The sequence below is a fragment of the Neophocaena asiaeorientalis genome, unplaced genomic scaffold (assembly GCF_003031525.2).
Source record: "Neophocaena asiaeorientalis asiaeorientalis breed wild unplaced genomic scaffold, Neophocaena_asiaeorientalis_V1.1 scaffold548, whole genome shotgun sequence".
Lineage (NCBI taxonomy): Eukaryota > Metazoa > Chordata > Mammalia > Artiodactyla > Phocoenidae > Neophocaena > Neophocaena asiaeorientalis.
In genome coordinates this window covers 290,487-317,050 of record NW_020172009.1, presented here as the reverse complement: position 1 = coordinate 317,050, position 26,564 = coordinate 290,487, and the positions used below count along the sequence as shown (strand labels likewise).

General features: G+C 52.0%; 1 protein-coding gene across 3 annotated transcripts in view; it reads left to right on the top strand.

Annotated features, from left to right (window-relative positions):
- ANXA6 (annexin A6) overlaps positions 1-26,564 on the top strand; it is a 52,715-nt gene that overhangs the window by 6,310 nt on the left and 19,841 nt on the right. For all 3 annotated transcript variants that reach the window (XM_024750114.1, XM_024750096.1, XM_024750104.1), the window contains exons 2-18: positions 2,989-3,032; positions 8,634-8,724; positions 9,429-9,523; positions 10,370-10,483; positions 11,453-11,543; positions 12,472-12,551; positions 14,522-14,578; positions 15,400-15,493; positions 15,922-16,017; positions 16,648-16,706; positions 17,964-18,086; positions 19,548-19,606; positions 21,005-21,083; positions 22,794-22,875; positions 24,136-24,230; positions 24,809-24,922; positions 26,276-26,366. In XM_024750114.1, coding sequence (XP_024605882.1) covers positions 3,015-3,032; positions 8,634-8,724; positions 9,429-9,523; positions 10,370-10,483; positions 11,453-11,543; positions 12,472-12,551; positions 14,522-14,578; positions 15,400-15,493; positions 15,922-16,017; positions 16,648-16,706; positions 17,964-18,086; positions 19,548-19,606; positions 21,005-21,083; positions 22,794-22,875; positions 24,136-24,230; positions 24,809-24,922; positions 26,276-26,366 — 1,438 coding nt within the window. In that variant the 5' untranslated portion in view covers positions 2,989-3,014. The remainder of the gene's footprint in view (positions 1-2,988; positions 3,033-8,633; positions 8,725-9,428; positions 9,524-10,369; positions 10,484-11,452; positions 11,544-12,471; positions 12,552-14,521; positions 14,579-15,399; positions 15,494-15,921; positions 16,018-16,647; positions 16,707-17,963; positions 18,087-19,547; positions 19,607-21,004; positions 21,084-22,793; positions 22,876-24,135; positions 24,231-24,808; positions 24,923-26,275; positions 26,367-26,564) is intronic.

Here is a 26,564-nt window from a genome sequence, read left to right as displayed (position 1 = left end):
GGAACCAGAACCTGGGTCTTTTCTTTCGGCCTCTTCCTAACGTCCCAGCGTGTTATTACCCGGGGGTGGGATGCAGGGATGTCAGCCATCGTCTGGGCCTGGCAAGTCACTTATCCTCCCTGAGATGCCTTTACTTATCTAGAAAGTGAGGGGCTTGGAAGTAATTGTTAAGGGCCCTCTGGGGTTCTGAAACATTGGATATAAAACATTTATTCAGGCAACCTGAGAAGTGTGGTCTGGGTCGCCCTGGGAGGGATCAGAGCCCCTCGTAAAGCCAGGGTAGATGGCGCCTCTGTGATTAGCTCCAGAGCTTCCCTGAAACCTCAGAGGAGGGGCTGTGGGAGCCTGGCCCCCCTGAACTGCAGTCAGAACATCTAGTTCTGGAAGTTTGCTTTCCATGTATATACAAGACGTGCACTCACAAGAGGCACATATAAACTGCTCTCAGAGCTGAGAGTATTTTCCCAAAGACTTGGAGGCTCCTCCTCTGAGCCGTCCAGATGGGCCTGGGCTGCCGCCAGCAGCTGAAGTTTCCAGCAACAAGGCCAAAGGAAAATGCTTCGAGGCTGGAGGTGCAGGTGACGGGCCTCAGCTGACTTCCTGGGCCTCATGCAGTCCCTTTTTCTCTGCTGGCCTTGGAGCTCCCTCCAAACCTATGTTCTCCCTGCTGTGTCACATGTATTTTGCCCATACCATCCCCCAGACCTGGGGAAACCCAGAACTGGCTCCTGGCCAGACCCTAGGGTAGATGTGGGTTCCCGCTCCCCCTCGGGGGAGTTTCTATTTCCTGAGGAGAGCTCAAGTTTGTACCAAAGGGCCCCTGGTTGTCAGGGAAACAGCAGGGCTTCCTCAAGCTCTGCTGTCAGCTCGCTGCGGTTACAGGCAGATCACTGCCCTCTGCTCTTCACTCCCAAGCCCTTCATCTCACATCTGTCCGCTGACTGTAGTTTGGGGGACTTGTATTCAGGCAGTGGGGACACATGGGTAAACATGACAAAACCCTGTCCTCAGAATGTCCCCCTAGCACACTGAATGCCACCATTTACATCTCTGGCCTGGCCTTGACATAAGTTGGGTCTCATCCTCCAACTCTCCAAGGCAGGAAGGGGAAAGCCCCAGTTCTGTACTTAAGATAAGCTTGAATTCAGAGATGAGCAACGTGCCCAAGGTCACATAGCTGGTAAGTGACAAAACGGACTTGAATGCAGGTCTGTCTGTCTGACTCCAAACCTGTGTTCTCCCTGCCGTGTCACATGTCTCCTGTGGCCCCAGAGTGAGAGAGCAGGATTATGGGCTGAGATCAGGGGCTGATTTCCCCTCAGTGTTTTTTGTTTGTTTGTTTGTTTGTTTCTTTGGCGGGGTGGGGTGGGGTAGGGGTGACGGTATGTGAAGAGCTGGAAAACACTGAGGTTACGCATCTCCTTTGTTTCTACCTTCTGTTCTAGTTCAGTTCCTTGTAGCTCTTACTGGATATAAGTCTGATAGAGTTTGTTATTTTTACTTTAAAAAAGTAATACATAGACATGGTTTAAAAAGATCAAACCGTGCAGTCCTGACTACGATGGACAGCGCTGGTCCTTCTTTCTCCTCACATCCCAAGAAGATTGTGGCTCTCCCCTCTCTGCCCTCCTGCAGAGAATGCTCAGTAGCTCCCCCGCTCCCCCTTCTCTAACCCCTTTCCAAAGCAGCAATGTCCCTTTTTACCTTTCTTTTTAGATAAGGTATCTTTGTTTCTTATTCCTTCACTGCAGACCCTGTGTCCTGACACCCCTTTCAGTGAGGTCGTGTGTCCTGTTTGTTCAGTTGCCCACCCTCACCCATGATCTGTCCCATCAGAGAAAAACCCAAGTCTTTACAGTGGCCTTAGGCACTGGTCCCTTGATGCCACGTCTTACCGGTGTCCCCACCCCACTCCCTGCCGCTGTATCAGCCACACTGACCTCACTGCCTTCAGGTAGCCACGTGGTTCATGAGGCCTCTGGCCACTCCACCTGAGATCACACCCCTTGTCACTCTCTCCCAGCCAAGCTTCATCTTTTCTTCTTAGTTTTTATCATATGTTTGTTATCTTTCCCCATTATAGAGGAAGCTCCAGCAAAGCACATGTTTTAGAAAGTCTCTTTTATTTACTGGTATATCCTCAGTGCCCAGAGCAGTGCCTAATAGGAGTAGATGCTAAAGAGACCGTAGCCCGTCAGATATTTGCAACAGGTGACCCAGAGCCCCTGAGGGTGCCCATCTACAGACTGTTAAGCCCCGAATTCTGGGACTGTTCTTGGTGACTTGGCAAGAGAGCATGCATGGTGCAGATGGCATGGACCCTGGGATCTAGACTTTGTTGAATTCAGGGTCTTTTTTTAATTTAAGTATAGTTGATTTACAATGTTGTGTTAGTTTCAGGTGTACAGCAGAGCGATTCAGCTTTTTCAGATTCTTTTCCATTTTATGTTATCACAAGATATTGAATATAATTCCCTGTGCTATGCAGTCGGTCCTTGTTGTTTATTTCGTGTATAGTGAATTCAGTTTTAAGATGTATGATCTTGGGCAAATTATTTAACCTCCCTGAACCCCCATCCTCAGTTTCCTCCTCTATAAAAAAGGGGAATTTGACTCCAGGAAGGATTGCTGTGAGGATTAAGTGAGACAGCATCTGGGAAAGTGCCCTGCGTGGCCTGGAGGAGTTGTGCTGGTCAGTGGTCGTGCCCTTTCCCTCTTTCAAGTTCTCCTGGTTCCAAGAGTCTTTCCCATCCTGCTGTGAGCATCTGGACACTGGCTAGTCCATCCATTATCCTCCAAAAACTGTGCCTGTCCCTGAGCTGGGTCTTTAACCTGGGTGTGATTTAACCTGAAGGGCTGGAGGCAGCTGGAAAACAGCTGCGGGAGCACACTCTCCCTTGAAAGGAATGAGGCTGAGGAAATTTAGGGGAAAGAATGGAGGGAATCAGAGTGCAGAGGAATCTCATGGCATTTCTTTTTTCTCCACAGTGTTGTCTGCTGCAGAACTCGAGACCATGGCCAAGCTAGCACAGGTAAGGAGGCTTTCCCCTCCTATAGTCCTTCCCCTGGGCCTGGGCTTCTCCCAGAGTCACTGTGCCTGCAGCACAGATCCCTGGTACCTTCAGTTACAAAAGAGCTGGAGAGGTTCTCAGGCTTTGCTTGCTCCTATTATAATAAGTCACAGCTCTTTCAGATGCAAGTGACCGATGACAACACACAACGTCCTAAGCAGAAAGGAGGTGTATTGGCTCACATGACTGAGAAGCGCAGGGCTTCAGGTCTGGCTGGATCCAGGGGCCCACATGATATTGTCAGGATCCTGCCTCCGTGAACTGGGCCTCCTCTGGGTGGCTTCATTCTTGGACACATTCTTCCTTAATTGTTCATACTAGCCATCAGCAGCAGCTCTAGGCTTCCATTCTGCTTCCTGGGCAGCATGCAGGATACAACATAATTTATACCAAACTATTCCAGGGAAAATCTTGGGTTTGGTTTTCATTGGCTGGGCCTGGGTAACTTGGATCCAGGTGGTAGAGCTGGTCCCACCTGAGCTGCCTGGCCCAAGAGTGGTTCCCCCAGGAAGGGAGATGGATACTGGATAGGCAAAAGCATTAGAGAGGGTCCTCTCTGCTCTGGAGGTGGATTTGGGTCCTCTCTGTCACATGCATTTGGGATTAAGTTTCCCTGGCTTGAGAGACACCAGTCTTTCATGCTGTCTGAGCGCTTTGCTGGGCTGTGGAATTTGAGGTGTATCAGAGCTCTTAGTCCTGTGTGTGGCCAGGATTAGGTTCCGTCCTTGGTCAGAGCTAGGTGTTGCTCTGGGCCAGGGTTTGCCCTGTTGGCTGGACTTAGAGAAAAAGACGTGGTCACTGGAACAGTGGGGTTGAAAAGGGAGAATAAAACAAAGGGACCCCTGATTTGGCCCCTTTGGTCCCTCATGTCAATCATAGAGCTATTGGCCACAGACATAATACAGAAGCTGTGTGATCTTGGGTGAGTTCTTTACCTTCTCTGTGGCCCCAGTTTCCATTATGAGGTGATTGAGCTCAGTGATAGCTAAACTTTGTCCCCATCTTCATGACTTGCCACCCAATGAACAAGGGCCTTAAGGATGTCTATTCACAATTTTAGAAGAGCACATTGTGTTATATGATGTAGGATCAGTACTCAAAAAAGTCTTAGCCGTGGCCTGCCTGTCGGCCTCTGAGGAGCACACTTTGCACAAGTGGCCTCTCTGACCAGGAGAGAGTGCTAGTGGTTATAGACAAAGATCCAAGGCGTAGTTGTTGTTGCTACCCATTTCCCATGAGTAATCATCCCAGAGTTACTTCCTGAGAGGCATTCGAATTGCAGGGTTCTGGATGACCCAAGTGGACAGATCAGGTCCCGGGAGACCAGGGTGGCCAGGACCTAGGGCACACATCTTTGGACTCCTGCACCAGTGCTCCCAGACCCTGCTGTCTGCCTAGCTGACCTGTGCTTTCTTGTTGCCACGGACCAGCAGCCATAGACATCCTACAAGCAAGAGCCCTAGGATGGCAGAGCCTTAGGGGGTCCCTTATCCTATGGGATGAGTTGGAGCCCCCATGCACAGTGCTAATGCTCTAGTGGGAGCAGTAAAGGAGCTCTGGGGGCACGCAGGTTGAGGAAATAGGAAAAGCTGCCTGGAGAGAGCTACTTGAGGAAGAACAAGGGGGCTGAGAGCGCTTTAGGTAGAGGGGATGCTGGAACAGAGGGGCAGAGGGGAGAGAACGTAGCATGTGCAGGGCAGTAAGAGCAGTTTGGATGCTTGGAGAGCAAGGGTCGGGGGAAAGAAGAAGGGGGCTGAAGACAATACAGGTCTTCCTTGACCTGCAGTGGGGTTACCTCCCAGTAAACCCATGGTTAGTTGAAAACATCATGCGTTGAAAATGCATTTAATCCACCTACCCCACTGAACATCAGAGCTTAGCCTCATCTACCTTAACTGTGCTCAGAACTCTTATAGGAGCCTACTGTTGGGCTAAATCATCTAACACACAGCCTATTTCATAATAAAGTGTTGAATATCTCATGTAATGTATCGAATACGGTACTTAACGTGAAAACCAGAATGGTTGGGTACAGAATCGCCGTCAGTGTATTAGATGACCACCCTCGTGGTCGCGTGGCTGCCTGGGAGCTGCGGCTTGCCCCTGCAGCCCAGCCTCATGAGAGAGGACCCTACAGCGTATCGCAAGCCCGGGAAAAGATCCAAATGTACAGTTCGAAGTACAGTTTCCACTGAAAGTGTATCACTTTTTGAATAATCGAAGTTGGATCAGTCGGGTACTGCCTGTGCTAGGGAAGAGTGAGAAAGGTCTTCCTTCCACTGAGCTGAAGTTTGTGTCTAATGCTCCCAATTATTAGCACCCCCAACTCTGCTCCTGTGTACCCCTTCCCAACACACACACGCGTGCACACACGTGTACACACACACACACAGAGGCACAGAACAAGCCACTCCCTCTTTTCTCTGGTCCAGGCCACCCCCAGTTACTTCTGCTGTGATCTCTGTGTCAGTTCTCCCTCTCTCCTTCCAGAAGGGGGGACCCTGAGGCCCAAAGTCATAAAGAAATAGTGTGGTGTCATAGAAAGGCCCAGAGGCATGGCTCTGTGGCCTTCATTTCACAGGGATATTCTGGGTTTGACGTGAAGGTGAGTATCTGAAGGCTTAGGGGACAGGGCGAGAGTGGCAGGTGTTGGTGGGGAGGACTGGGTCAGGCCTGCTCCAGGTGGAGTCCTGGTTGGGCAGCCACCTCTCTGACTCACGTGGCTTAGGTTCCCGAGCGGCCTCGGGACTCCTGCTCTAGCAGCAGCCTGGGTGGAGCCTGGGGTCCAGGCTGCTCACCAGCTGGCACTGGGGCCTGCTGAATATTTCAGGGTAGAAAGTCCTTTCTCCTCTTCTCTCCCCTCCCCTCGCCGGTACTTGAGGCCAGGAACCTGTGTGCCAGAGGAGTGGCAGGCAGTCAGGGTGAGGTGGAGAAGTGGGGACAGCTGTGCAGGTGGCACTGGGAGATGTAAATTCACCAGGTTGGTGTGAGAATGACCAATGATGGGAAACCTGGGTGATTTGAAGGACTGTCCCTGCGTCTCTAAATGTGACCAGTGCTGGGGCCCCCCTGCGCCGCCCTCTCCCCGTGGCTGTGATCCTGCAGGGTGCTGGGATAACTAGTCTGACGGGCTACTTACTATTGTTGTGCAAAGAGCCACATGGGAGAGAGACCGACTTGCAGCTGGCCAAGCCCACCTCTAAGGGAGCGTTTTCTCCCGTTGCGGACGCGCAGGCTCAGCGGCCATGGCTCACAGGCCCAGCTGCTCCGCGGCATGTGGGATCTTCCCGGACCGGGGCACGAACCCACGTCCCCTGCATCGGCAGGCGGACTCTCAACCACTGCGCCACCAGGGAAGCCCTAAGGGAGCGTTTCGATCCAGCCTTGTGATAGCAGTTGGACTTCCTGTCCTCCAGCATGGCATGGCCTCATCTTTCAGCTGCAGCCTCTGCCCCAAATGCTGCCTCAACCACTGCACTGGGTGAGGAGGGAAGAGGGGGGAGCAGAAGCAGGAGAGAAGGTGTCAGCTTACTGCTGGGACCTCTTCCCTTCTTCCTGGGGGCTCCGCTTCCATCCTTCCCCTCTCCTCCTCCCTCCCTCCTGCCAACTTACAATCCCACGATCTTGGCAACTTTGGGCATCCGCAAGAGCCCTGAAGAATCTGGGCTTGCTTTCCTGACTGTTCTTGTATGCTCTTGGCTCCAGGCCTTTGCCATGCTGTTTCTCTGTAAGAAGCCTTTTCCTTCCCTCCCCCACCCCTTGGGCCAGCTGTTGCTCATCCTTTAGGGCTCAGCTTAGCCTTCTCCTCCAGGAAGTCTTCTTTGATTGCTCAGGGTATGTTCACAGTCCTGTATCTGCCCGTACACCTATCCACCTAGGAAACAAATGGTGCCTAGTTGTGGCAAGCCTTGAGCCAGCTGCTGGGAATACATCAAGACAGATACGCGTGGAGCTTTCTAGAGGGAGTATCTCTTTTCTGGTCTGGGTATCTGGCGTGTGTTACTCTCTCTTTCTCTGCCCAGCGGTGTGATCAGGTTGCAGGGGATTCACGGGTGGTGGGAAGAGGGCCGTGTCCCTTTCTGGTCATCTTCCCTGCCAGAACTTTAAATAGCAACCCTGCACCCACGCATGCATACCTTGGAGGAGCCAGCAACGGCTGACATAAACCAACAGAGCGTTCAAATGCCAGGCCGGGTCCTGCAGTGCAGGTGCCGGGAGACGCAGGAGGTGGTCGGAGGCTCATTTGCTGCCGTGCACTTCTTACTGCTCTAGGCACAGTTATGCGAGCCACCCTGCCCCTCCCATGAAGCCTGTCCTGGTTCCCTCATGCACCTGGAATTGCCCTCCACTGTTTTCCCAAGTCGCTTTGCCTCTGTCATGGGGTATTTATTACGAGCTCTATGCTAATTTGTGTTCTAGTCTCTCTCCTCCACTGGGTCAGAAGCTCATGAAAGTCAGGCTCGGGTCTTCTTTCTCCCCGAATCTTCGGCCCTTCGCATCGGACCTGGCACAGGCTAAGTGCCCTGTCACTGCACTGTGTGCTTAGTGCCCTGGGCTCTGGTATCCACGGCTATCCCAGCTCTCGCTGCTCTCCGGGGCCCCATGGCTGACCCATATCTGACTTCTCTGTGAACCAGCCCATTGTGCATTCAGCTTCGATGTCTAAGATTCTCTGGCTCTGCCTCTCCCCGCCTTTGTCCCAAGGACCCAGCCAGCTTGTCCTCAGATGCCAGTTCATGGCTCAGTTTACTGGGCCCAGAAGAGCAGCACCTCATCTGGGTGTTGATTCTGAGGGTGGCTCTGGGCCCCCCACCCTGGGCCAGGACCCCACCCTCAGAAGCTGGCAGCTGCAAGGTTTCTGGAGCTAGAGAGCAAAGAGGAACTGGAGAGAGATGTGGGTTCTGTGTGACCCCAGCAAGTGGCTTCCCTTTGTGGGGCTTGGTTTCTTTGTTTCCGTGATAGAGATCATCTGAAGCGCTTCTACAAAACACTAAAATCACACTCGTGGAGGTGAAAGGGCTTTGTACACCGTAAAGTGCCATAGACATATGTGGGGCTCTGGTTACTTTTGCAGGAATCATTCCCACCCCCTGCACTCAGTCTGGGTTTTATCTCTCCCGGCTCCTGGGAAAGTGGTGCAGAGCTGGGGGCTTGGCCGAGCTCTCCTCCCGTGGGGAAATGGCACCACCCTTGGGGCAGGCGGTGGCAGGAGGTACAGGAAGAGTCCTCCGTACCCTTGCCCGGGCTTTCTGTAGCCAGCGCTCCATTTTAGGGGCAGGGAGCTCAGCCACGCTCCAGGTGAGCGACGACGGTGTCCGGGGTAGGACAGTGCAGGTGGGGATAGAGAGAAGTGGGCAGATTCCATCTCACCACGTCCTGGGTCTCTTCAGAGAACTGTGAAAATACACCCCTGGGTCTTGCCGTGGCCATTATGGAGGCTGAGTTTTGGGATTTGTAACAAATATCTGATCATTTTAGGGACAGCGTGGACCTTTATCCTGTGGCCAGGGCTGGGAACCCCGTTCAGGGCCAGCACCTCACCCTCTGCTCTTCTCTCCACAGGGCGCCAAGTACCGGGGCTCCATTCACGACTTCCCCGACTTTGACCCCAGCCAGGATGCCGAGACTCTGTACAATGCCATGAAGGGCTTCGGTGGGTGCTCGGCCACCAGGAGTGGGGCCCTCAGGGAGAGAAGCGGGATTCAACTGGGCTTGGGGGTGTCCCCATACCAAAAGGATAGCCCTTTTGGTGGGCGGTGGGGTGGGATGGTGAGATGTACTCGGTCATTCTTTGGTCTCCTCTTTTTATTATTATAATTTTATAATGAACTATTCAAATAAAAAGATCTAAAGAGTAGGAGAAACTTTACCCATAGACCTGCCAACCAACTTGAGAGATAGCACTTACTTCCTCATATAGTTGAAACCTCCATGGTGGGTCGCCCTCCTGATAGCATCACTCTGTCTTTTCTCTTGGGGGTAAGCACTACCCTGAATTTGCTGCTTATTCTCTTTTCTTTTCCCTCTCACTGAAAGAACCCTGTCCTGGGCGTTAGGACACCTGGGTTTTTCTAAGCCAGGCTCATTGGGAGACCTTGGGTGAGTTGTTGCTCCTTTCTGGGCCTCAGTTTCCTTATCCGTGTGATGAGGAGGTAGATCACGGGCCCTCTGAGCTCAGATACTACATGTGCTAGGATCTCTCTCAGTGGTGGCTTGTCAGGTCCCCATAGATTCCCCACTCCGAGGTCACTGCCTCACGTGAGCAGAAGGCTGATGCTGAGGACTTGCAGGGAACAGCCCTGGTGGGCTTCCTGGAGGCAGGTTGGGGTAGGGTGACGGGTGCCTCCCCTCTTCTAGGCAGTGACAAGGAGGCCATACTGGAGCTGATTACTTCCCGGAGCAACAGGCAGAGGCAGGAGATCTGCCAGAACTACAAGTCCCTCTATGGCAAGGTAACCATGGCAACCAGAGGGCGGGTGGGATGGGGGGGCTGTTGGTGAATGATTTCATTCACCTGTGTGTTCAGGGCCTTTTGTGAGTATTTTACTCCAGGTCAGCCTCTGTGCTGGCACTTCCGCCCTCCTTTTTTCTTTTTCTTTTTTTTTGGCTGTGTTGGGTCTCTGTTGCTGTGTGCGGGCTACTCTTCATCGTGGTGCGTGGGCGTCTCATTGCGGTGGCTTCTTGTTGCGGAGCAAGGGCTTAGGTAGTTGCGGGCGCGTGGGCTCGGTAGTTGTGGCTCATGGGCTCTAGAGTGCAGGCTCAGTAGTTGTGGCGCTTAGTTGCTCCGTGGCAGGTGGGCTCTTCCTGGACCAGGGATCAAACTTGTGTCCCCTGCATTGGCAGGCGGATTCTCCACCACTGCGCCACCAGGGAAGTCCCCTCCTTTCTTCTCCTCTCAGGCAGGGGCCATTCAGCCACAGGAACATCTAGAGCACCTGCTTCACGCTGGGCACTGTGTTAGGGGTTAGGGCTACACAGGTGAATAAGACCTGAGGGTGTCAACCCTATGGACTCACGGACCGTGGGAGAGACACACAGCAAACAAGTAAACAGACAACGGCGAGGAAGAGGCACAGTGCTGTGGACTTGAATCCTGCCTTTCGCTAGCTGCGTGCCTCTGGGGAGGTTACCTGATGTCTCAACCCATTTCTGAAGGCTGATGATAGTATGTACCTTCACCAATGAGGATTAAGTGAGATTACTTAGTCCAGTGCCTGTACAGAGTAAGTGCTCATTAAACGTAATCCTTATCAGTATAACTGCTCTTCTGTCTCCTCCTCCCTCTGCCCCGCAACCAGGACCTCATTGCAGACTTGAAGTACGAGCTGACAGGGAAGTTTGAACGACTGATTGTGGGTCTCATGAGGCCACCTGCCTATAGTGATGCCAAAGAAATTAAAGACGCCATCTCGGTATGAAGTGTGGGTCTGCGCGTGTGTAAGGGTTGGGGGCGTGGTTAATGGGAGATTCCAACCTCTCCAGCAAGCGTTCAGTGAGCCCTGCACCCACCCCGCGTGTGTGCCCTGCTTGGAGGCAGCTTGCCCAAATCCTATCCCAGAGGGGCACTGCGGTCTCTTCCAGATGGACAGAGGTGGGACAGGTGTCGGTGTGAGGCCCACCCTGTGAAATGGGGCCCTTGGCCCACACGCCCACCCCAGCAGCTTACAGTCCCGAGGAAGCAGGACACAGGGAAGTGGAGACAGATTGTGTCCAACACCCAAAGGGCAAGGGCATGTTAAAGGAGGTCATGAGGACAGGCCCTGGGCTCGGGGTGGCTGGAGAGGGCGTCACAGAAGATGAGAGGATCGAGCTGGGCCCAGAGCCTGGAGAGGATTTGGTTTGATCAGAGTGGGCTGGAGAGGAAAGGGCAGGAGCGGCTGAGGAGGTGTATTCAGGATCTCAGGGGCAGCCCAGGCTAGTGGAAGTAGAAAGTCGCTCCCCACCAAGCGGCGGGAGACCAAATGCCTTCGAGTGTACTTAGCACTTTACAGTTTATAAAGTGCTATGATCTTTGCCTCAGATGAGCTAGTAAACATGAATTTGTTTCTAACTAATAAACGTAACCATGTAAGAGGTTATCACCTTCTCATTCTTCCTGTGAGTTCAGTAGAGCAACTAGTATCATCTCCATTTTATAGATGAGGAAAGAGAGGTGCAGAAAGATAAAGTTTTTTAAATGAGCAGTCACAAAGCAAGCTTCAGGCAGAGGTGGCACTAGAACCCCATCTCAGGGCAGCAGCTCCAGCTTGGTGCCTAAGAGCTGTGTTAGGGGCACCCTGAGTGCTGCGGGTTTCCTTGCTCTGACCACCCCAGGTTCCCATCTCGGGGCTGGTGGCCTCCCATCCCAACCCTTGACTCACATGCCCCTTCCCCTCTCCCAGGGCATTGGTACCGATGAGAAGTGCCTCATTGAGATCTTGGCTTCGCGGACCAACGAGCAGATCCACCAGCTGGTGGCAGCGTACAAAGATGGTGAGAAGAGCAGGAGGGGCCATTCAGGGTTTTTCAGATGCATAATGAAGGTGATCACAAGAGTAGGGACCCTAAGACTCTACCCATTCACCTTTTTTTTCTCCTTCCCTCTGTTCTGTCCATCCATCCAATAAGTACCTGCTCTGTGCTGGGCAGCGTGCGAGGTTCTCAGGATATGGCGGTGGGCATCCATATAGTTCCTGCCTGAGAGCTTATAGATTAATGAGGTAATGAGGGATACAGATAATAAACAGGTAAACAAATAAACATGATGGTGACTTGTTGTGGTGAAGTGTTATGAAAGAAACAAACAGAGAACAGGCATCCGGCTTTAACTGGGGAGGACGTGCTTCAGACAGGTGGTCAGGGAAGCCTGTCTTGGGAGGAAATGAGAAGGATCCAGTTGTACACAGAGTGGGGAAGAAGACCCAGGAGAGGGAATGGCAAGACCAAAGGCCCTTGAGCAAAATAAGCCTGGTATCCAGTGCAAGCCTAGAGCAGTAGAGGGCAGGACCGGATTACACAGGGCCGTGTAGGCCAAGAGAGAGAGACAGTGTTTATTTCAAGCCCAGTGGGAAACAGAGGCACCCACGATGAATGTGGGCTTTAAGACAGTCACCCATGTTGCTGTGGATTGGAGAAGCAGAGAAAACAGTCAGAAGGCCGTAGCCACTCTCCAGGTGAGTGACGACGGTGTCTGGGGTAGGACAGCACAGGTGGGGATAGAGAGACTTGGGCAGATTCCATCTCATCACATCGTGGGTCAGTACAGAGGACTGTGAAAATACACCCTGGGTCTTGCCATGGCTGTCATGGAGACTGGGATTTGTAACAAATATCTGATCATTTTAGGGGCAGCAGGGACTTTTATCCTGGTTTCCTGGGGTGTCCTGGGGATGGGGCTAGAGCTTGTGTTACTTCCCCGCAGCCTACGAGCGAGACCTGGAGGCTGACGTCATTGGGGACACCTCTGGTCACTTCCAGAAGATGCTCGTGGTCCTGCTGCAGGTTTGTCCACCTTGGGGCCCTCCCCGAGCTCTCTGCCAGGGTGCAGGGGGCTGTGAGCACCTTCTCCCTGTTTTCCCAAACAGGGTGGCCCGTGAGGGCCTCCTTGGTGGTTCTTCACATGTAAAGTCCTCCTTGGTGTTTTGTGGCCTCCCCCCTCCCTCTGCCCATCTTATCCTCAAACTTGAGATGGTTTCTCTCTGGCTCACCTGGGTGTGGAATCTGAGCGTCCAGGGTCTATTCTGTCCCCCGTGGCTCGCACAGGCAGGTGACCTGCATTTCTTTTCACATACCCTGTCTCTCTTGTGCTCCTGTGTCCTCCTTCCTCTCTCCGCACGTACCCCTTCCCCCTCCTCTCCAGCCTCGCTCCAGCCATGGCTTCCCCAGCCGCTGCACCTACCTGAGCTCACCAGCAGGGGCGCCAGCGGGGTCATAGCATCTCTGGAGCTGCCTGCGTGGCATTCCCTCATAGCCAAGCCCTGCTACTCCCTCCCACCCACGGATGACATAAAAAAGAGCATAAAGATGCTGCACACTGGTGTCCGTGGCTGAGTTCTGCCTGCCCAAGTTGGGTTTCTTCCTTTGTTCATTTCCCCCCCACATACGTTTTTTTTAAAAAAACACTTTGAGTTAGTTGCTAACATTTAAAACTAGGGAGATTTTGGTCCAAAACCAGATCTTCAGATTCTTTTGAATAATCGAAAGCTCTGGCAACAGCAGGCCTGCATTCTGCACAACTGCAGTGGCTGGAGTACACATCCCACCCTGCTGCTTCTCCTCTCCCTGCTCAGCCCCTTGGGAACAGGCATTGAGGTATCTCAAGTCCAGCTCCAAGGACCAAACTTTTAGGAAGGTTTATATATAAAGCCACCTCTTTGTTTCTTTCATTGCCCTCCCTCCCCTCATCTTACAGCAGCCGCTCCCAGTTCTTTTCCTCTTGTTACCATAACTATCCTCATTCGGTATTAAGCAGCTGCGGAATTATCAGGAGATGATCTTCAAGAGTGGGAAAGCGTGGCCTTTGCCCCCATTTTCAAAGCTCATGTTCAGGACAGGAGCATGCCAGCCTGTATCTTGGAGTCAAAGATGTGGCCTCCTCAATATCTAACATCTAGCAGGCGGTTACATGGCACGGATTGTAAGCTCTGTCTCCTTAGGCTCGCTCCCAAAGAGAACCAGGGTGTTTGAGATCGTGAAATGCACAGTTCAGGGGGAACAGGAGATAAGCATAGGCTTGACCTCTGCCCACATAACTAGGAGCCCAGTATGGCTGGCCCCTGGCCCCTATGAGTATCCCCCTCTGTCTGATGGGGCATTGGGTGTGGGTGGAGTGACAGGAACACAAATAGGATTTGGTGCCTTCACAGCTTGTGAGCTCAGATCTCAGGCCCCCAGTCTCAAATCCTCATTGGTGAATTCCTTGGCTTAAGCCCCTAACAGAATGCAAATATGCAGACTTTTGACCCCTGTGATATTGTTGGATGGCCTCGTGGACCATGCCGGGACTTGTGGCAGGAGTCCTATCCTCAGAGATGTTCTCAGTACAAGGCTTCCTCTGGGGTGGAGGCACCTAGGAAGACCTTGGTTATTCTCAGGACTCCTCTGTTTGGTCCAAGCTCCAAGGATGAGGGAGAAGCCAGTGGGAGGGACCCTGTGATTTGCTGCAAAATAGATGCTGTGGTCTTTTTTTTTCTTTTTCTTTTTTCTTGGCTGCACTGAGTGGCGTGTGGGATTTTAGTTCCTCAACCGGGGATTGAACCCAAGCCCTCAGCAGTGAGAGCTCAGATCATAACCACTGGACCACCAGGGAATTCCCAGGTGCTGTGGTCTTGATTCAGTGGCTGCTGTCAGTCTCTTCTCCTGGACACTCTGGGCCACCACGGTTTTCCCAGTCCTCCTGTCTCTACCACTGGCATCCAGGCTTTGTCCTGGCTCTGGTATCTGAACCATGTGTTCCTTGTCTTTCTGCCCAGGGAACCAGGGAGGAGGATGATGTAGTGAGCGAGGACCTGGTGCAGCAGGACGTCCAGGTAAATCAGCACCAGTGGAGGTCCCCGGGCACAGCGAGGCAGCCCTGAGAGAGGGGAGAGGTTGGGCATGCAGGGAAGGGCTGGAGGCAGAGTAATTTGCATCAGATGCCAGAAATAACTGACTCACAGCCATCATTTATACAGTGCTTTGTTGAAGAAAGGACTTAAGTTAGCTTTCAAAGGTACACAGTATGTAAAGTTGGTGAGATGTATTTTGGAGCTTTTCATCATTTGTTCATTCAGTTAATTAATATTTATTGAACACTTACTGTGTGCCAGGCATTCTGCCAAGCGTTGGGGAATCCTAAATGAACAAAGTCGGACAGTACTGGGGAGACAGGCATATATTAATCACACAAACACCCTCCCTGTGGATATACCATACATTCCAGGTGTTTTGAGCTCCCACTATGTGCCAGTAACACTGCAGCAGTAGATACAGAGAATGTAAGACATAATTCCTGTTCTTGAGGAGCCCATGTCATAGTGGGAAGCAAGGCATATAAATATTATAATATACACTAGATCAAAGCTATAAAGAAACAGGAAGCCTAGAAGAGAGAGGGAAGGAAAGAGAACTCTGCCTAGGGACATCAGGAAGTGCTTTGAGAACAAATGGGACATTTAATCTGGGCCCTGAAGTTTGAGTAGGAGTTTCCCCAGAAAGAAAGGGAGAAAGCTGTACAGGTGTATGCAGATGTCCTGAGGCTACCAATTAAGGGCATGTTCAGGGATCTGGCAGCAGTTCTGAGTGGCTTGGCTGGTGAGTTCTGTCTCCTGCGGTTTCCTCTTTTAGTTAAATCCCACCTCTTCCCCTTCAGGACCTGTATGAGGCAGGGGAACTGAAATGGGGAACAGATGAAGCCCAGTTCATTTACATTTTGGGAAATCGCAGCAAGCAGCACCTTCGGTTGGGTAAGCTCCAGAGAAGACCTACAGCTGCCCCCTTCGAGTTATGCCAAGATTTCCTTTCTCTTTTCCTTTTCTGCTAAGGGAGCATGATAGCTGCCTCATCCACAACCCAAACACTAGTCTTGATTTTATTAGATGGTGGTTTGTAGAGGCCCTCATGAGAGGCCTTAACAGGATGTTCAGCCCCTCCGTCTCAGTACCAGTCTGTCTTCATGTTGGAGCAGGAGGTGTACACAGTCTCTCACAGCAGACGCAGCGAGGCTGCATGGTGGCTGGTGATGTGCACGACCTCCCTGACCCCTCCCTAGGTGCCAGCCCTACCTTCATGGTGGCACGCTGGTCCTGGCCACTATGCCTCCCCTTCTGAAGTCCCCATTCCTTCCAGTGTTATGGGGGTACTCTTAACACCCCTTTCTGTCTGTCGGACTCAGTGTTTGATGAGTATCTGAAGACCACGGGGAAGCCGATCGAAGCCAGCATCCGAGGGGAGCTGTCCGGGGACTTTGAGAAGCTGATGCTTGCTGTGGGTACGTCCTGACATTGCATTCCCGGGGCCTTTGAGGGATTCAGGGATTCTGACCCAGGAACAGGGGAATTGTATGGTATGGAGGTGGGAAGGAGAAAACCAGATTGTCTGTTTGCAAGCCAGACATTTCAAGAGTCAGTATGCCTGAGCCTGGGGTAGGTTGTGGGTATGTGTTTCTTGGGGGAGAGCTACGGCCCAGCCCTCATCTTGCCCAGAGCTATCCCCCACCAACCCTATTTAAAGTAGTTAGGTTCTAGCCCACTCTGCCAGCAAGATCCAGAGGTTCAGCTGGTACCTTTCTGTTGAGGAACTACCTTTCCCAGCCCCATCCCAGATGCTTCCCCACCTGACCCAGTTCCCTGTGAAACCCCGAAGGACTAGAAAGTGGAAGGGGGTCCTTGCAGTTCACTCCCCACATGACAACAGGCCCATTTTCTGATTTCTGTGTCCCCTGGGTTTGTGATAAAAGTGGTGGGTCTGGGGTGCTCAAGGACTGCGGCTTATCAGGAACCAGGTTCTTCCCAGGTTTGAACTTGGTGACCCCCAAGGAACGGAAACTAAAAAGGGCTCGGGCCACCCCTTCATCCTTCCGAGGCAGCCAGAATAACTACCTCTTCCTCCCTCTTCCCAGTGAAGTGCGTCCGGAGCACCCCAGAGTATTTTGCTGAAAGGCTCTTCAAGGCCATGAAGGTGCGTGAGGGGGTTGATGTGAATGAGGTAGGGGGATGGGGGCTCTGCACGCCTCCACAGGACTGTTGGGAGTCTGACAAATCCTTGGGGTCCACCGGCCAAAGCGAGTGTTCAAGGCATTGACCACAGGACAGCGTGATGCCACTTGGTCCCAGGTGAGCTCCAGAGCCTGGAGTGCTGCCTGGTCACACACCTGTCCACCCAATACCTGCCCTGTCCTCATGATTGATCAGAGGGTGCAGTGACAGCCTGCATCCGATCCAGCTAACCAGCTGGGTTGGAAGCCCGTGCTTTTTTTTTTTTTAATTTTTATTGGAGTATAGTTGATTTACACTGTTGTGTTAGTTTCAGGTGGACAGCAAAGTGAATCTGTTATACATACACATACCTCTGCTCTTTTCTAGATTCTTTTCCCATATAGGCCATTACAGAGCACTGAGTAGAGTTCCCTGTGCTATACAGTAGGTCCTTATTAGTTATCTATTTTATACATAGTAGTGTGTATATGTCAATTCCAATCGGAAGCCCATGCTTTTTAAATACTATTAAACAGAATGTTTATATACAATGTACGTAAATAAGTGAAAAACAGTTTGGCATTTTCTGCCAAGATTCGTGATGTTCATCCCTGAGACCCGGGTACTGACGGTAGTGCTTCCCAGGACTTTACACACATGACACACAGAAAGTGGTGATATTCCCACAGGGCACCAGGCTGAATGAATCATTTGTTGCCAGAGGCCATAGGCCCAAAGTCCCTGCATGGCCATCCCACAAGGACAAGTGGCCTGTAGCCCATCCTCTGTCTCCCAGCGCCAGAGTGAGCTGGACAGCTGGGCCCCGCAGAGACGTTTGCCTGTATGATGTGTTCATAAGAACGTTCATAGCAGTGTTGTCCATATTATGAAAGAACTGGAAACAACCCGGTGTCCATCAGGAACATCATGGACAAATAAATGCATAGGGGTGTGTTTACAGAGTTCCAAAATGTGCGAACCTAAATCGCGTATTGCTTAGAGTTACAAAGTTAGGTAAAATTATGAGGGTATCAAGGATGGGAATGACATGAGGTCGGGGGAGGAAGGAGATAAAAGCAGGAGGGACACACAGGGAGCTTTGGAGGGATTGGCAATTTGCTTCTTTCGTTCTTAATTTTAACATTTTATCTCAAAAAGTTGTATTTTCAGTTGAGCTGGGGGCTGTCAGCACTCCAGCCCCCTCTCAACTCCCTGTCCCCCAAACCCGCTTGTCTTGCAGGGGCTGGGGACTCGTGACAACACCCTGATCCGTATCATGGTCTCCCGCAGTGAGCTGGACATACTCGATGTCCGGGAGATATTCCGGACGAAATATGAAAAGTCCCTGTACAGCATGATCAAGGTGAGGTGCTCACGGGGGTACAGGGAGGGCTGGGGAGCTCTCCCAAGAGAAAAGGCACTGTCTTGGAAAGCTGGGCATCTCATGGGGATTCCAGGAGCCTCAGCCTGTGGCACCTTCAGGAAATTTAAGGCAGCTCAGCAGAGGAGCAGATGTCCAGGGTGCTTGTAAGACATGAGGCACCTCTTTAGAGGAAGGCAGGGCGGGGCCATGAAGAGCATGAAGTTGAATCCAGGCTGAGGACTCCATCCCTAGGGCAGTGAGAGGTCAGCCTCCTGAAGGCAGCAGGAGGCACTGAAGAACACAAAGGAGGGTTTATTTGGGACGTGTTGGCCCTGGGCCAGGCGATGACTCTGGGCTGTCCAGCCCACGAGACTGGAGACAGGAGACAGATGCAGAACTGGTTGAGTTCTCCTTGTTTCACGTGAGTGGGATAAAGCTTTCTGAGTTCAAGCTGAGCTCCCCAAAGTGTGTTTCTTTTTTTTTTTTCTTTATAAATTTATTTATTGATTTACTGATTTTTGGTTGCGTAGGGTCTTTGTTGCTGCACTCAGGCTTTCTCTAGTCGCAGTGAGCGGGGCCTATTCTTCGTTGCGGTGCTCGGGCTTCTCATTGTGGTGGCTTCTCTTGTTGCAGAGCACGGGCTCTAGGCATGCGGGCTTCAGTAGTTGTGGCTCACGGGCCCTAGAGCACAGGCTCAGTAGTTGTGGCGCATGGGCTCAGTTGCTCCGCGGTATGTGGGGTCTTCCCGGACCAGGGATCGAACCCGTGTCCCCTACATTGGCAGGCGGATTCTTAACCACTGCGCCACCAGGGAAGCCCCCCAAAGTGTATTTCTAAATAGGAATTGTATAGGCATTGTGTGCAAAAATGTCCCATGGAAAACGTTTGGGAAAAAGTAGAATAAGCAAAGATAAGTCAGCTTCTTTACTGCAGCACTTCTCACAGCCTTCACTTTAATATGTCCATTATGAGGCTCCAAGAGGGATGTAGAATATGCCGTGTCTATCAAATGTACATTTGTTTGTTTGGTTTTGGCACTCCCAATGTTTTTGCTCAGGGAGCCCTATTTCATGGACTATTTCATGTGGGAGAGCACGGCTGGGGATTATCTGGTGGCAGGGGTGTGCTGAGGCCAGCTGTCTGGGGAAGGCACCTCTTCTTAATTCCACGTTCAGTAAAGGCATATCGGTAGCTTGGAATTGTCCATTGGAGGTATTTACACCATGGAAATTGGCAAATGCTACAAATCAGGGCGCTTTTTCCTTTGTTTCCTAGAGAGCCAGTTGTTACTGCTTACCAGTACACCACTTTTTGGTCTCAGCCACCTCCAGACAGGAGGAGAGTCAGGGCTGCTGTGAATACGTGGACAGCCTCCCCCTGTTTGGGGGAGAACCTCCCCTCCTTGTCTGAGAGGATCCCAGGGCTGAATGAGAGGTAACCTTTCTCTGTCTTTCTCCCCAGAACGACACCTCTGGCGAGTACAAGAAGACTCTGCTGAAGCTGTGTGGGGGAGATGATGAGTAAGTGACCTCCTGGCCGAGGGCTGGAGGGCGTGGCCTTGGGCGTGGCCGCAGTCGTGGCCGGTCAGGATTCTCTTGGCCTCATCTGGATGGATGGGTGGATGGATGGATGGATGGATGATGGATTGGATGGGCTTGGGGATTCCCCGAAGGCCAGAGCACCACACAGGTGAGAGTCTGCGTGTCCATGTATGTGCACGTGAGTGTGGTCTCCCATACATGGAGACGTCTACTCCTGTGAACTTGGAAATCAGCCTGGGGGTGTGGACCAGGAATCAGAATATGAGGGTCTAGGCCCTGCTACTTTCTTCACAGGTGCTTCTCGGTTTCATCATCTTTTAAATGGAAAAAATGCAGATGCCTGCTCTGACTACTTGTTTATTCAGCATCTCTGTATTAAGTACTCTCCATGTGCAGGCATTGAGGGGTAGCACAGTGATGATGCCTCCGGCCTAGAAAAGCATACAGACCAGGGTGTACGTACATGATGGGGAAGTATACGAGCCTCTGAGAGCCCTCAGAGGGTGCGCTATGCCAGACAGGGCGGGGAGGCTCCTGGAGATAATGAGGCTGAGATGCCAGGAGGAAGGTGAAGAGGTGAAGACAGGGCCTGGAGGGAGAGTGTTTGGGGTGGAGAGAGGGCCTAGAGAGGAGAAGGCACAGCCTGGTTCATTTATGTAACTGAGGTCGCACTTCTGTAGCATGCTGGGGAGAGATGAGGCTGAGAGGTGGGCAGGGTCTGGGGCCTCTTCCTGGCACACAAACCTCACCTAAGGGTAGCAGAGAACCAGCCATTGGAGGTGTTAAATTGGGGCATGACTTGACCAGATTTGGGTGCTAGGAAAGGAACTACAGGTACTCTGATTTCCCTTCTCTGGGGCTTCTAATGATCCAGTTAAGTAGGGAATACGAGAGCCTCCCGTTTACCTTTGTTAAGCGCCTTAGGGGCTGATTCGGTTCAGCAGATATTTACCTGGCAACTAATAAACCGGGGTGCTTGGCAGAAGGAGAGGTAGAGATGGCGTGGCCCTAAGCTGGTCATGGACGTGTCTGAGACGGGAGACTTGGATAGAAGTCACTCAAATTATAAAAAGGAAAGGGGAGGTTGAGGGACTAGAGAAATCCTCCTGCGTGGGGCCTGGCGCCAGGAAGGCTGCTGCTCAGAGCCAGCATGGTGGGGGGGGTGTTGCAAGAGAGGGTAGAAGGTTCTCAGAGGTGGAGGGAGGGCTATGGTGAATGGGTGAGGCCCAGGCTGCAGAGAAGGGAAAACCAGATGGATTTACTTCAAGTGTGTGTGCATGAGTGTGTGTGTGTGCGCACGCGTGTGTGTGTTGTGTGTGTGAGTGTTGCCCACGATGACCTTCCCTCCTGTCCTCTCCCTAACACCCTCCGTTCCAGTGCTGCTGGCAAGTTCTTCCCGGAGGCAGCGCAGGTGGCCTATCAGATGTGGGAACTTAGTGCAGTGGCCCGAGTAGAGGTCAGACCCTCCCCCCACCCCGCCTGCTTGACCTCTTGACCACAGTTTCCACTCTTCTGCTCGCACCTTCCTGCTGCTCTGGTTGGCACCCAGCTGCCCCCTGGTGGCCAACCCGAGACATTGAGTCTCACGTCTTGAAGCTTCCTGTTCTCCGCGGAGTGATGGATGGGTGGGTGGGCACTCTGGTGTTGGCATCTGATTCCTGCGTTCACCTCTCACATGCTGGGAGGCGTTCTGCCCCACTAACTACTAACAGACCTTGCCAAATGGAGACCTGGTTGGTTCAGTAGCGGGGCCTATCCCATCCTGGGTCCGACAGTTGGGTTTTGGAGGCATGAAAACTGAGAACAGCTGGGCACCCCTGGGTGCACTGGGGGATTCTTGGTCATCCTGACCATCCTCAGACCCAGGGTCCACACAGGGCAAGAAGGAAAGGTTTCACAGAAGTAGTCAGGGCAAACGTATCCAGGGACTGGTAGCACTTGGCCCCTACGAAAATATTTGGAACCTAGGACTCTATTACTCACTCACTAGCTACCTTTGGCGGGTCCCCACCTCTCTCTGTCTCCATCTCTCAGACGAGGCTGTTAGACATGGCAGTCTGGATGCCCTCCAAGGGCTCTTGTGCTCTGATGTTATAGGACGGTGTTTCCCCAATCATAAGGCAAGAGCTTGTCATTGCAGATGATGTTAAGTCATATGAGAAATGAATTGCGTTTTTCTTCCGGGGAGGGGGACCTCCATGGCATTAAATAACACTGACTCCACATAGTGAGAAAGCCGCTCCACTTCACTCTCATCAACCTTATTGTTAATGTCAAAGAAGGAGTCTCAGTTTGGTGCCACGTCTTTGCCATAGTCGCTAATTTCCCCTTTTCACAAAGAGCTGAGAGAGCTAGCTTCGGGTTCACAGCTTCTGGCAAGCAACGGTGTCTTGTTAAATTGGGTGGTATTTGAAAACATGTGTTTTGTTTTTATGACATTTCTTTTCATGGGTTGTTATCAGTTTATGGCACATGACACCAATTTTCTATTCATGATAGTGATATAAAATTATTTTCATTCATTAATTCATTGAGCAAATTTTTTTTGAGAGCTTACCCCTGTGTCAGGCACTGCTGCAGGCTCTTGGGGTATATCAAAGAACGAAATGGACCAAAATCCTTGCCCTTTAGGCATATTTAAATATACTTCAAAATGAATGCATTTAAATACAACAAAAAAGAAGCTGAATTAAGTTAAAATATTAAGAAATAACATAGGGTGTACACAAATATAGAAAACATTATGAAGTCATTCAGGAGTGACTGAAATTTGGGCAACTCTGTTCTGGTATTTCAGAACATTTCAGTTGCCTTTTCAGGGAGAGCGTTTCTCTAGGAGGCAAAAAGACCTTGGCCACAGGGCAGGGTTCCGAGGGACTGGGTTCCAGTGCAGCTGGGCCAGAGCTGACTCCTGGGGCAGGAGCCCGGCCTCTCTTCCCCTGACAGCACTTGACCTGCTCCCAGGCCTGGGTCTGTCGCTCTCCTCCCTCTCTCAGCTCTAGGGCAGGGGTCTGTCTGCTGTGCCTTCACCCCCGCCTCTTTCCCCCCAAGCTGCTTGGTTTGGGGCTCATGGGGAAAAAGCCTCCCCTCCCTCGCATGCTCCTCTCTTGGCGTGGCCCCCGGGGGGCCTCCAGGCACCTGCCGAGTCACTTTCTGCTTCTTGCAGGTGAAAGGAACTGTGCGCCCAGCTGGTGACTTTAACCCTGACACAGATGCCAAAGCCCTGCGGAAAGCCATGAAGGGACTTGGTAAGGGGCACGTGAAAGGGACCAGGTTGGCCTCTGGAGCAGCAGGGGTGGCAGGTCTGGCAATGGGCCTGGCAGGGGCAAGAGCTGAGGCCTCAGACTGGGATCTGCAGGATGACGAGCACTTTATTTGCTTTGAGTCTCCACCACCCTCGAGCCTCCAGCTCCCTAGGTCTAGGGAGGAGGGGAGTGAGGGCGTTTGTAGGGAACATTCCCAGAGACCAAGGTGCTCCCAGGCCGTGGTAGAGAAAAAAGTACTAGGTGATAAGGCTGGGTTTTTGCTCTGGCTTTGCTGCGGACTCAGTGTGTGACTTTGGGCAAGTCCCGTAACCCACCTGGGGGTCTCAGTATCTCCATGCATAACATAAGGGATGTGGACCCTGTAACCCAAGAGGCCATTTCTGGCGTGGGAACACCTCCTGCTGGTTGCCCACATCCAGGCCTCCGTTTGGCTTAGATGAGAAGAACCACCTGTGGGTGGGTGGCCTGTCCTCAGGAAGGCCAGCGGGGACGGAGCATCTAGGCTTGGCTTCCATTGCCCTTTCTCCCCCATCTGTCTAACAGCACCTCCCAGGGGACCTTGGGCGAAGTCTTTTACCTTCTGGGCCTCATTTTCATTTGTCTCATGGGAGTAATAATATCTACCAAGCATATCTAGGACTGTAAGATGACAGCGGTAAAAATGCTCTTGAAAGATAGAGTCCTTAAAAAATTAATAAATAATAAAGACAGAGTCCTGTGCCAGGTCTGAGGTTGATGGCATTGATCTGAGGGGCAGGAAATGGTACCCTGATGCCTTCCAGAGTCAACCTGCTGTGGTTAGAGGGACTTGGGGTCCAGCTTTCAGGACGTTACAGAGAAAGGACGCAGGGTCCCCAAAAGGACTTAGGTTGTCAGGTTGGAAGGATCCCTTAGTAACCCCTCCAGCTCTTCATGTGAAACAGAAGAGGAGGGGACTTGTCCCAGGGGATGGCCATTGCCAGAGCTGGGACTAGAACTCAGAAGCCCTGGCTCTCCACCCAGTGCTCTCTGCTCCCCCGGGGGTCTTTGTTTCCTCAACGAGTGACACAGCAGAAAGAAGTGCAGAAGGAATCCCGGGGAAGTTAGTGTCTTGGGCCAGAAGCAAGGCTCCTGCAGGGACTTGGGGGCATAAGACTGCCTATCTTGGCCTCTACCCTGACAAAAGTGGGTGGGGCCCATCACTGGGGGAGATGGGGGAGCTGGGCCAAGGCCTTCCTCTGAACTGTGGTTCTGGGGACTCAGGAACGGACGAGGACACCATCATTGACATCATCACGCACCGCAGCAATGCCCAACGGCAGCAGATCCGCCAGACCTTCAAGTCTCACTTCGGCCGGGTAAGGGCCTCAGCCTGGGCCCTGGGCCCCGCGTCCACGCTCCTCCTTGGAGGGAGCTCGGCCTGTCACAGCCAGCTCTGCACCTGGGTCTTCACGGCAGTGGCACCCCCCCCCCCACCGTGGCCACGTGTTCTTGGAGTGTCTCCAGCACTGGATTTGGGCTGCCTGCACACACACCTCTCCCTCCCACTGCACCCCGGGTTCCTTGTGGTCAGCAACACGTGTGTGACTGGCTCCACTCAGAGCTTCGATCAGGGATATGAGTTGTGTTAGTGGCATCTAGTTTTGGCTGACCAGTTTCCCCAGGCTGGAAATGGCACTGCCCCCTTTCCTTCTCTGTCTCCTGCCTCCTGCCTCCAAGGAGAACAAGCAGGTCTTCCTCCAGCTTGGTTTTTTTCCCCCACCCTCTTTGGCTTCCTCCAAACAGTGAACCCAACGTCAGCCAAGTCATACACAGGCTCCCACGATCCCTGCATCCACGTGGAGCCCCCATCTCCTCCTTCCATGTCTCCTCCCTGTTCCAAGTCACATGTGGGCAGGTGCTGATGTTGGCATGACCTTGGCTCTGCTCTCTGCAGGACTTGATGGCTGACCTGAAGTCTGAGCTCTCTGGAGACCTGGCAAGGCTGATTCTGGGGCTCATGATGCCACCGGCCCATTATGATGCCAAGCAGTTGAAGAAAGCCATGGAGGTAAGGCGTGGGCACCAAGGCAGTAGGGTCCAGTCTCTGGGTGCTGTGGGGGACACAGGCACTCCTCCCAAGCCCAGGTGTGTTGCGTGTAACTCCTTGGTAGAGCCCCTCCCACACCTATCCTGGGCTCAGTGTCTTAGCTCAGTTCCCTGTCTCATCAACCCACAAGGCAAGGCTTCTCTTTTGTCCCCATTTTACAGATGAGGAAGCTGAGGCTCAGAGCTTAAGTTACTTGGTTAAAGTCATAGCACTAGGAAGTAGCAGAGCTGGAATTCGGATCAAGTCTTCTGATTCGAGTGCCTGACTTGACAACCACATGAAACCACTAGAGTTTTCGGCTCCTTAAGGATTAAGAGGAGAGCAGACATTCCCTGGGCAAAGCAAATTGAGATTATTGTCCTTTTCAAATTCCTGGACAAAAAAATGAATGACTTAAAAACGTGGAATTAGGAGAAGGATGGGGCTAGACCGTGGGTCTCAGAACACTCTGAGGACAAGGCTGTCCTCATCACACACCAGCTTTTAATAAAGAGACTGTTGAAGCTTTCCTTCAGGTCAGAGAACCCAGAGACCAATTGACCACTGGGCAGTAACCGCCCAGGACAGAGACATGTTTTACCTTTTTTTATAGCCATTTCCCCAGCAGCTTGCACAGTGTCTGGCACATAATGGGTGTTTAATAGATATTTGAATCCGTCAGTCAACCAGTCTTAACTGCCTCCCTTCCCTCCCCCAAAGTGGAGACCTTAGAATAATGGGTTCCTCAGCTGCCTCAGTCCGTGTATCATCCATCAAATCCAAATGTAAACAAATGTAGCTTGTTGTTTTCCTTAAAGCACGGAACTTTTTTTTTTTCTTCTGACAAATATGTGTTCACCATGAAAGCTTGGGAAAACATACACAGAGCAAAAAAGAAGAAAATAAAAATCATCTGTGATCCCTCACCCACCCGGAGACCGCAATCACTGTTACACTGTGATGCATGTCCTCTGTCCTTTTTATGTACTTAGATATAAATATTTATATTCAGATATGTATGCATATAAGCATTTTTATACACACACACACACACGCCCATATCCTGTATATTCTTTTCTTTTTAAAATTTTTGGTCCAAAGCACTTCTCATGGGAGGTTCTGGAAATCTTTACAAGCTAGTATGGTCCCTTGATCGTGCCAAGGTCTGGTCTGGGGGCCACATCTGAGGGTAAAAAGAAAATTAGGGAAGGCTTGGTCTGAGCGTTGACCTCCTGCGTGGTTTCTTGGAGCAGGGGTCTCTTTGACCTGGGCCCGTCGGGCCTCTGTACGGGGGTTGGGGCTGTGGTTCAGATCCTCTTTGCCTTGACCTTCTAGGGAGCCGGCACAGACGAAAAGGCTCTCATCGAAATCCTGGCCACTCGGACCAATGCCGAAATCCGGGCCATCAATGAGGCCTATAAGGAGGGTGAGTGTGGGAGGCCTGGGGCCAGTGCCGCTGGGAGGTGTGGGGGGAAGAGCAGGTCCCCCACCTCCTGGCCTCACCCTACAGCCCTGCCCCGTCTCCCTCCTCTCAGGCCGCTAGGCTTTGATAAGCCCATTGGGTGTGCCCAGCCCTGTGTCTGGGAAAAAGGTGCCCCAGACGGAGTCCCAGCAGGACAGAGGC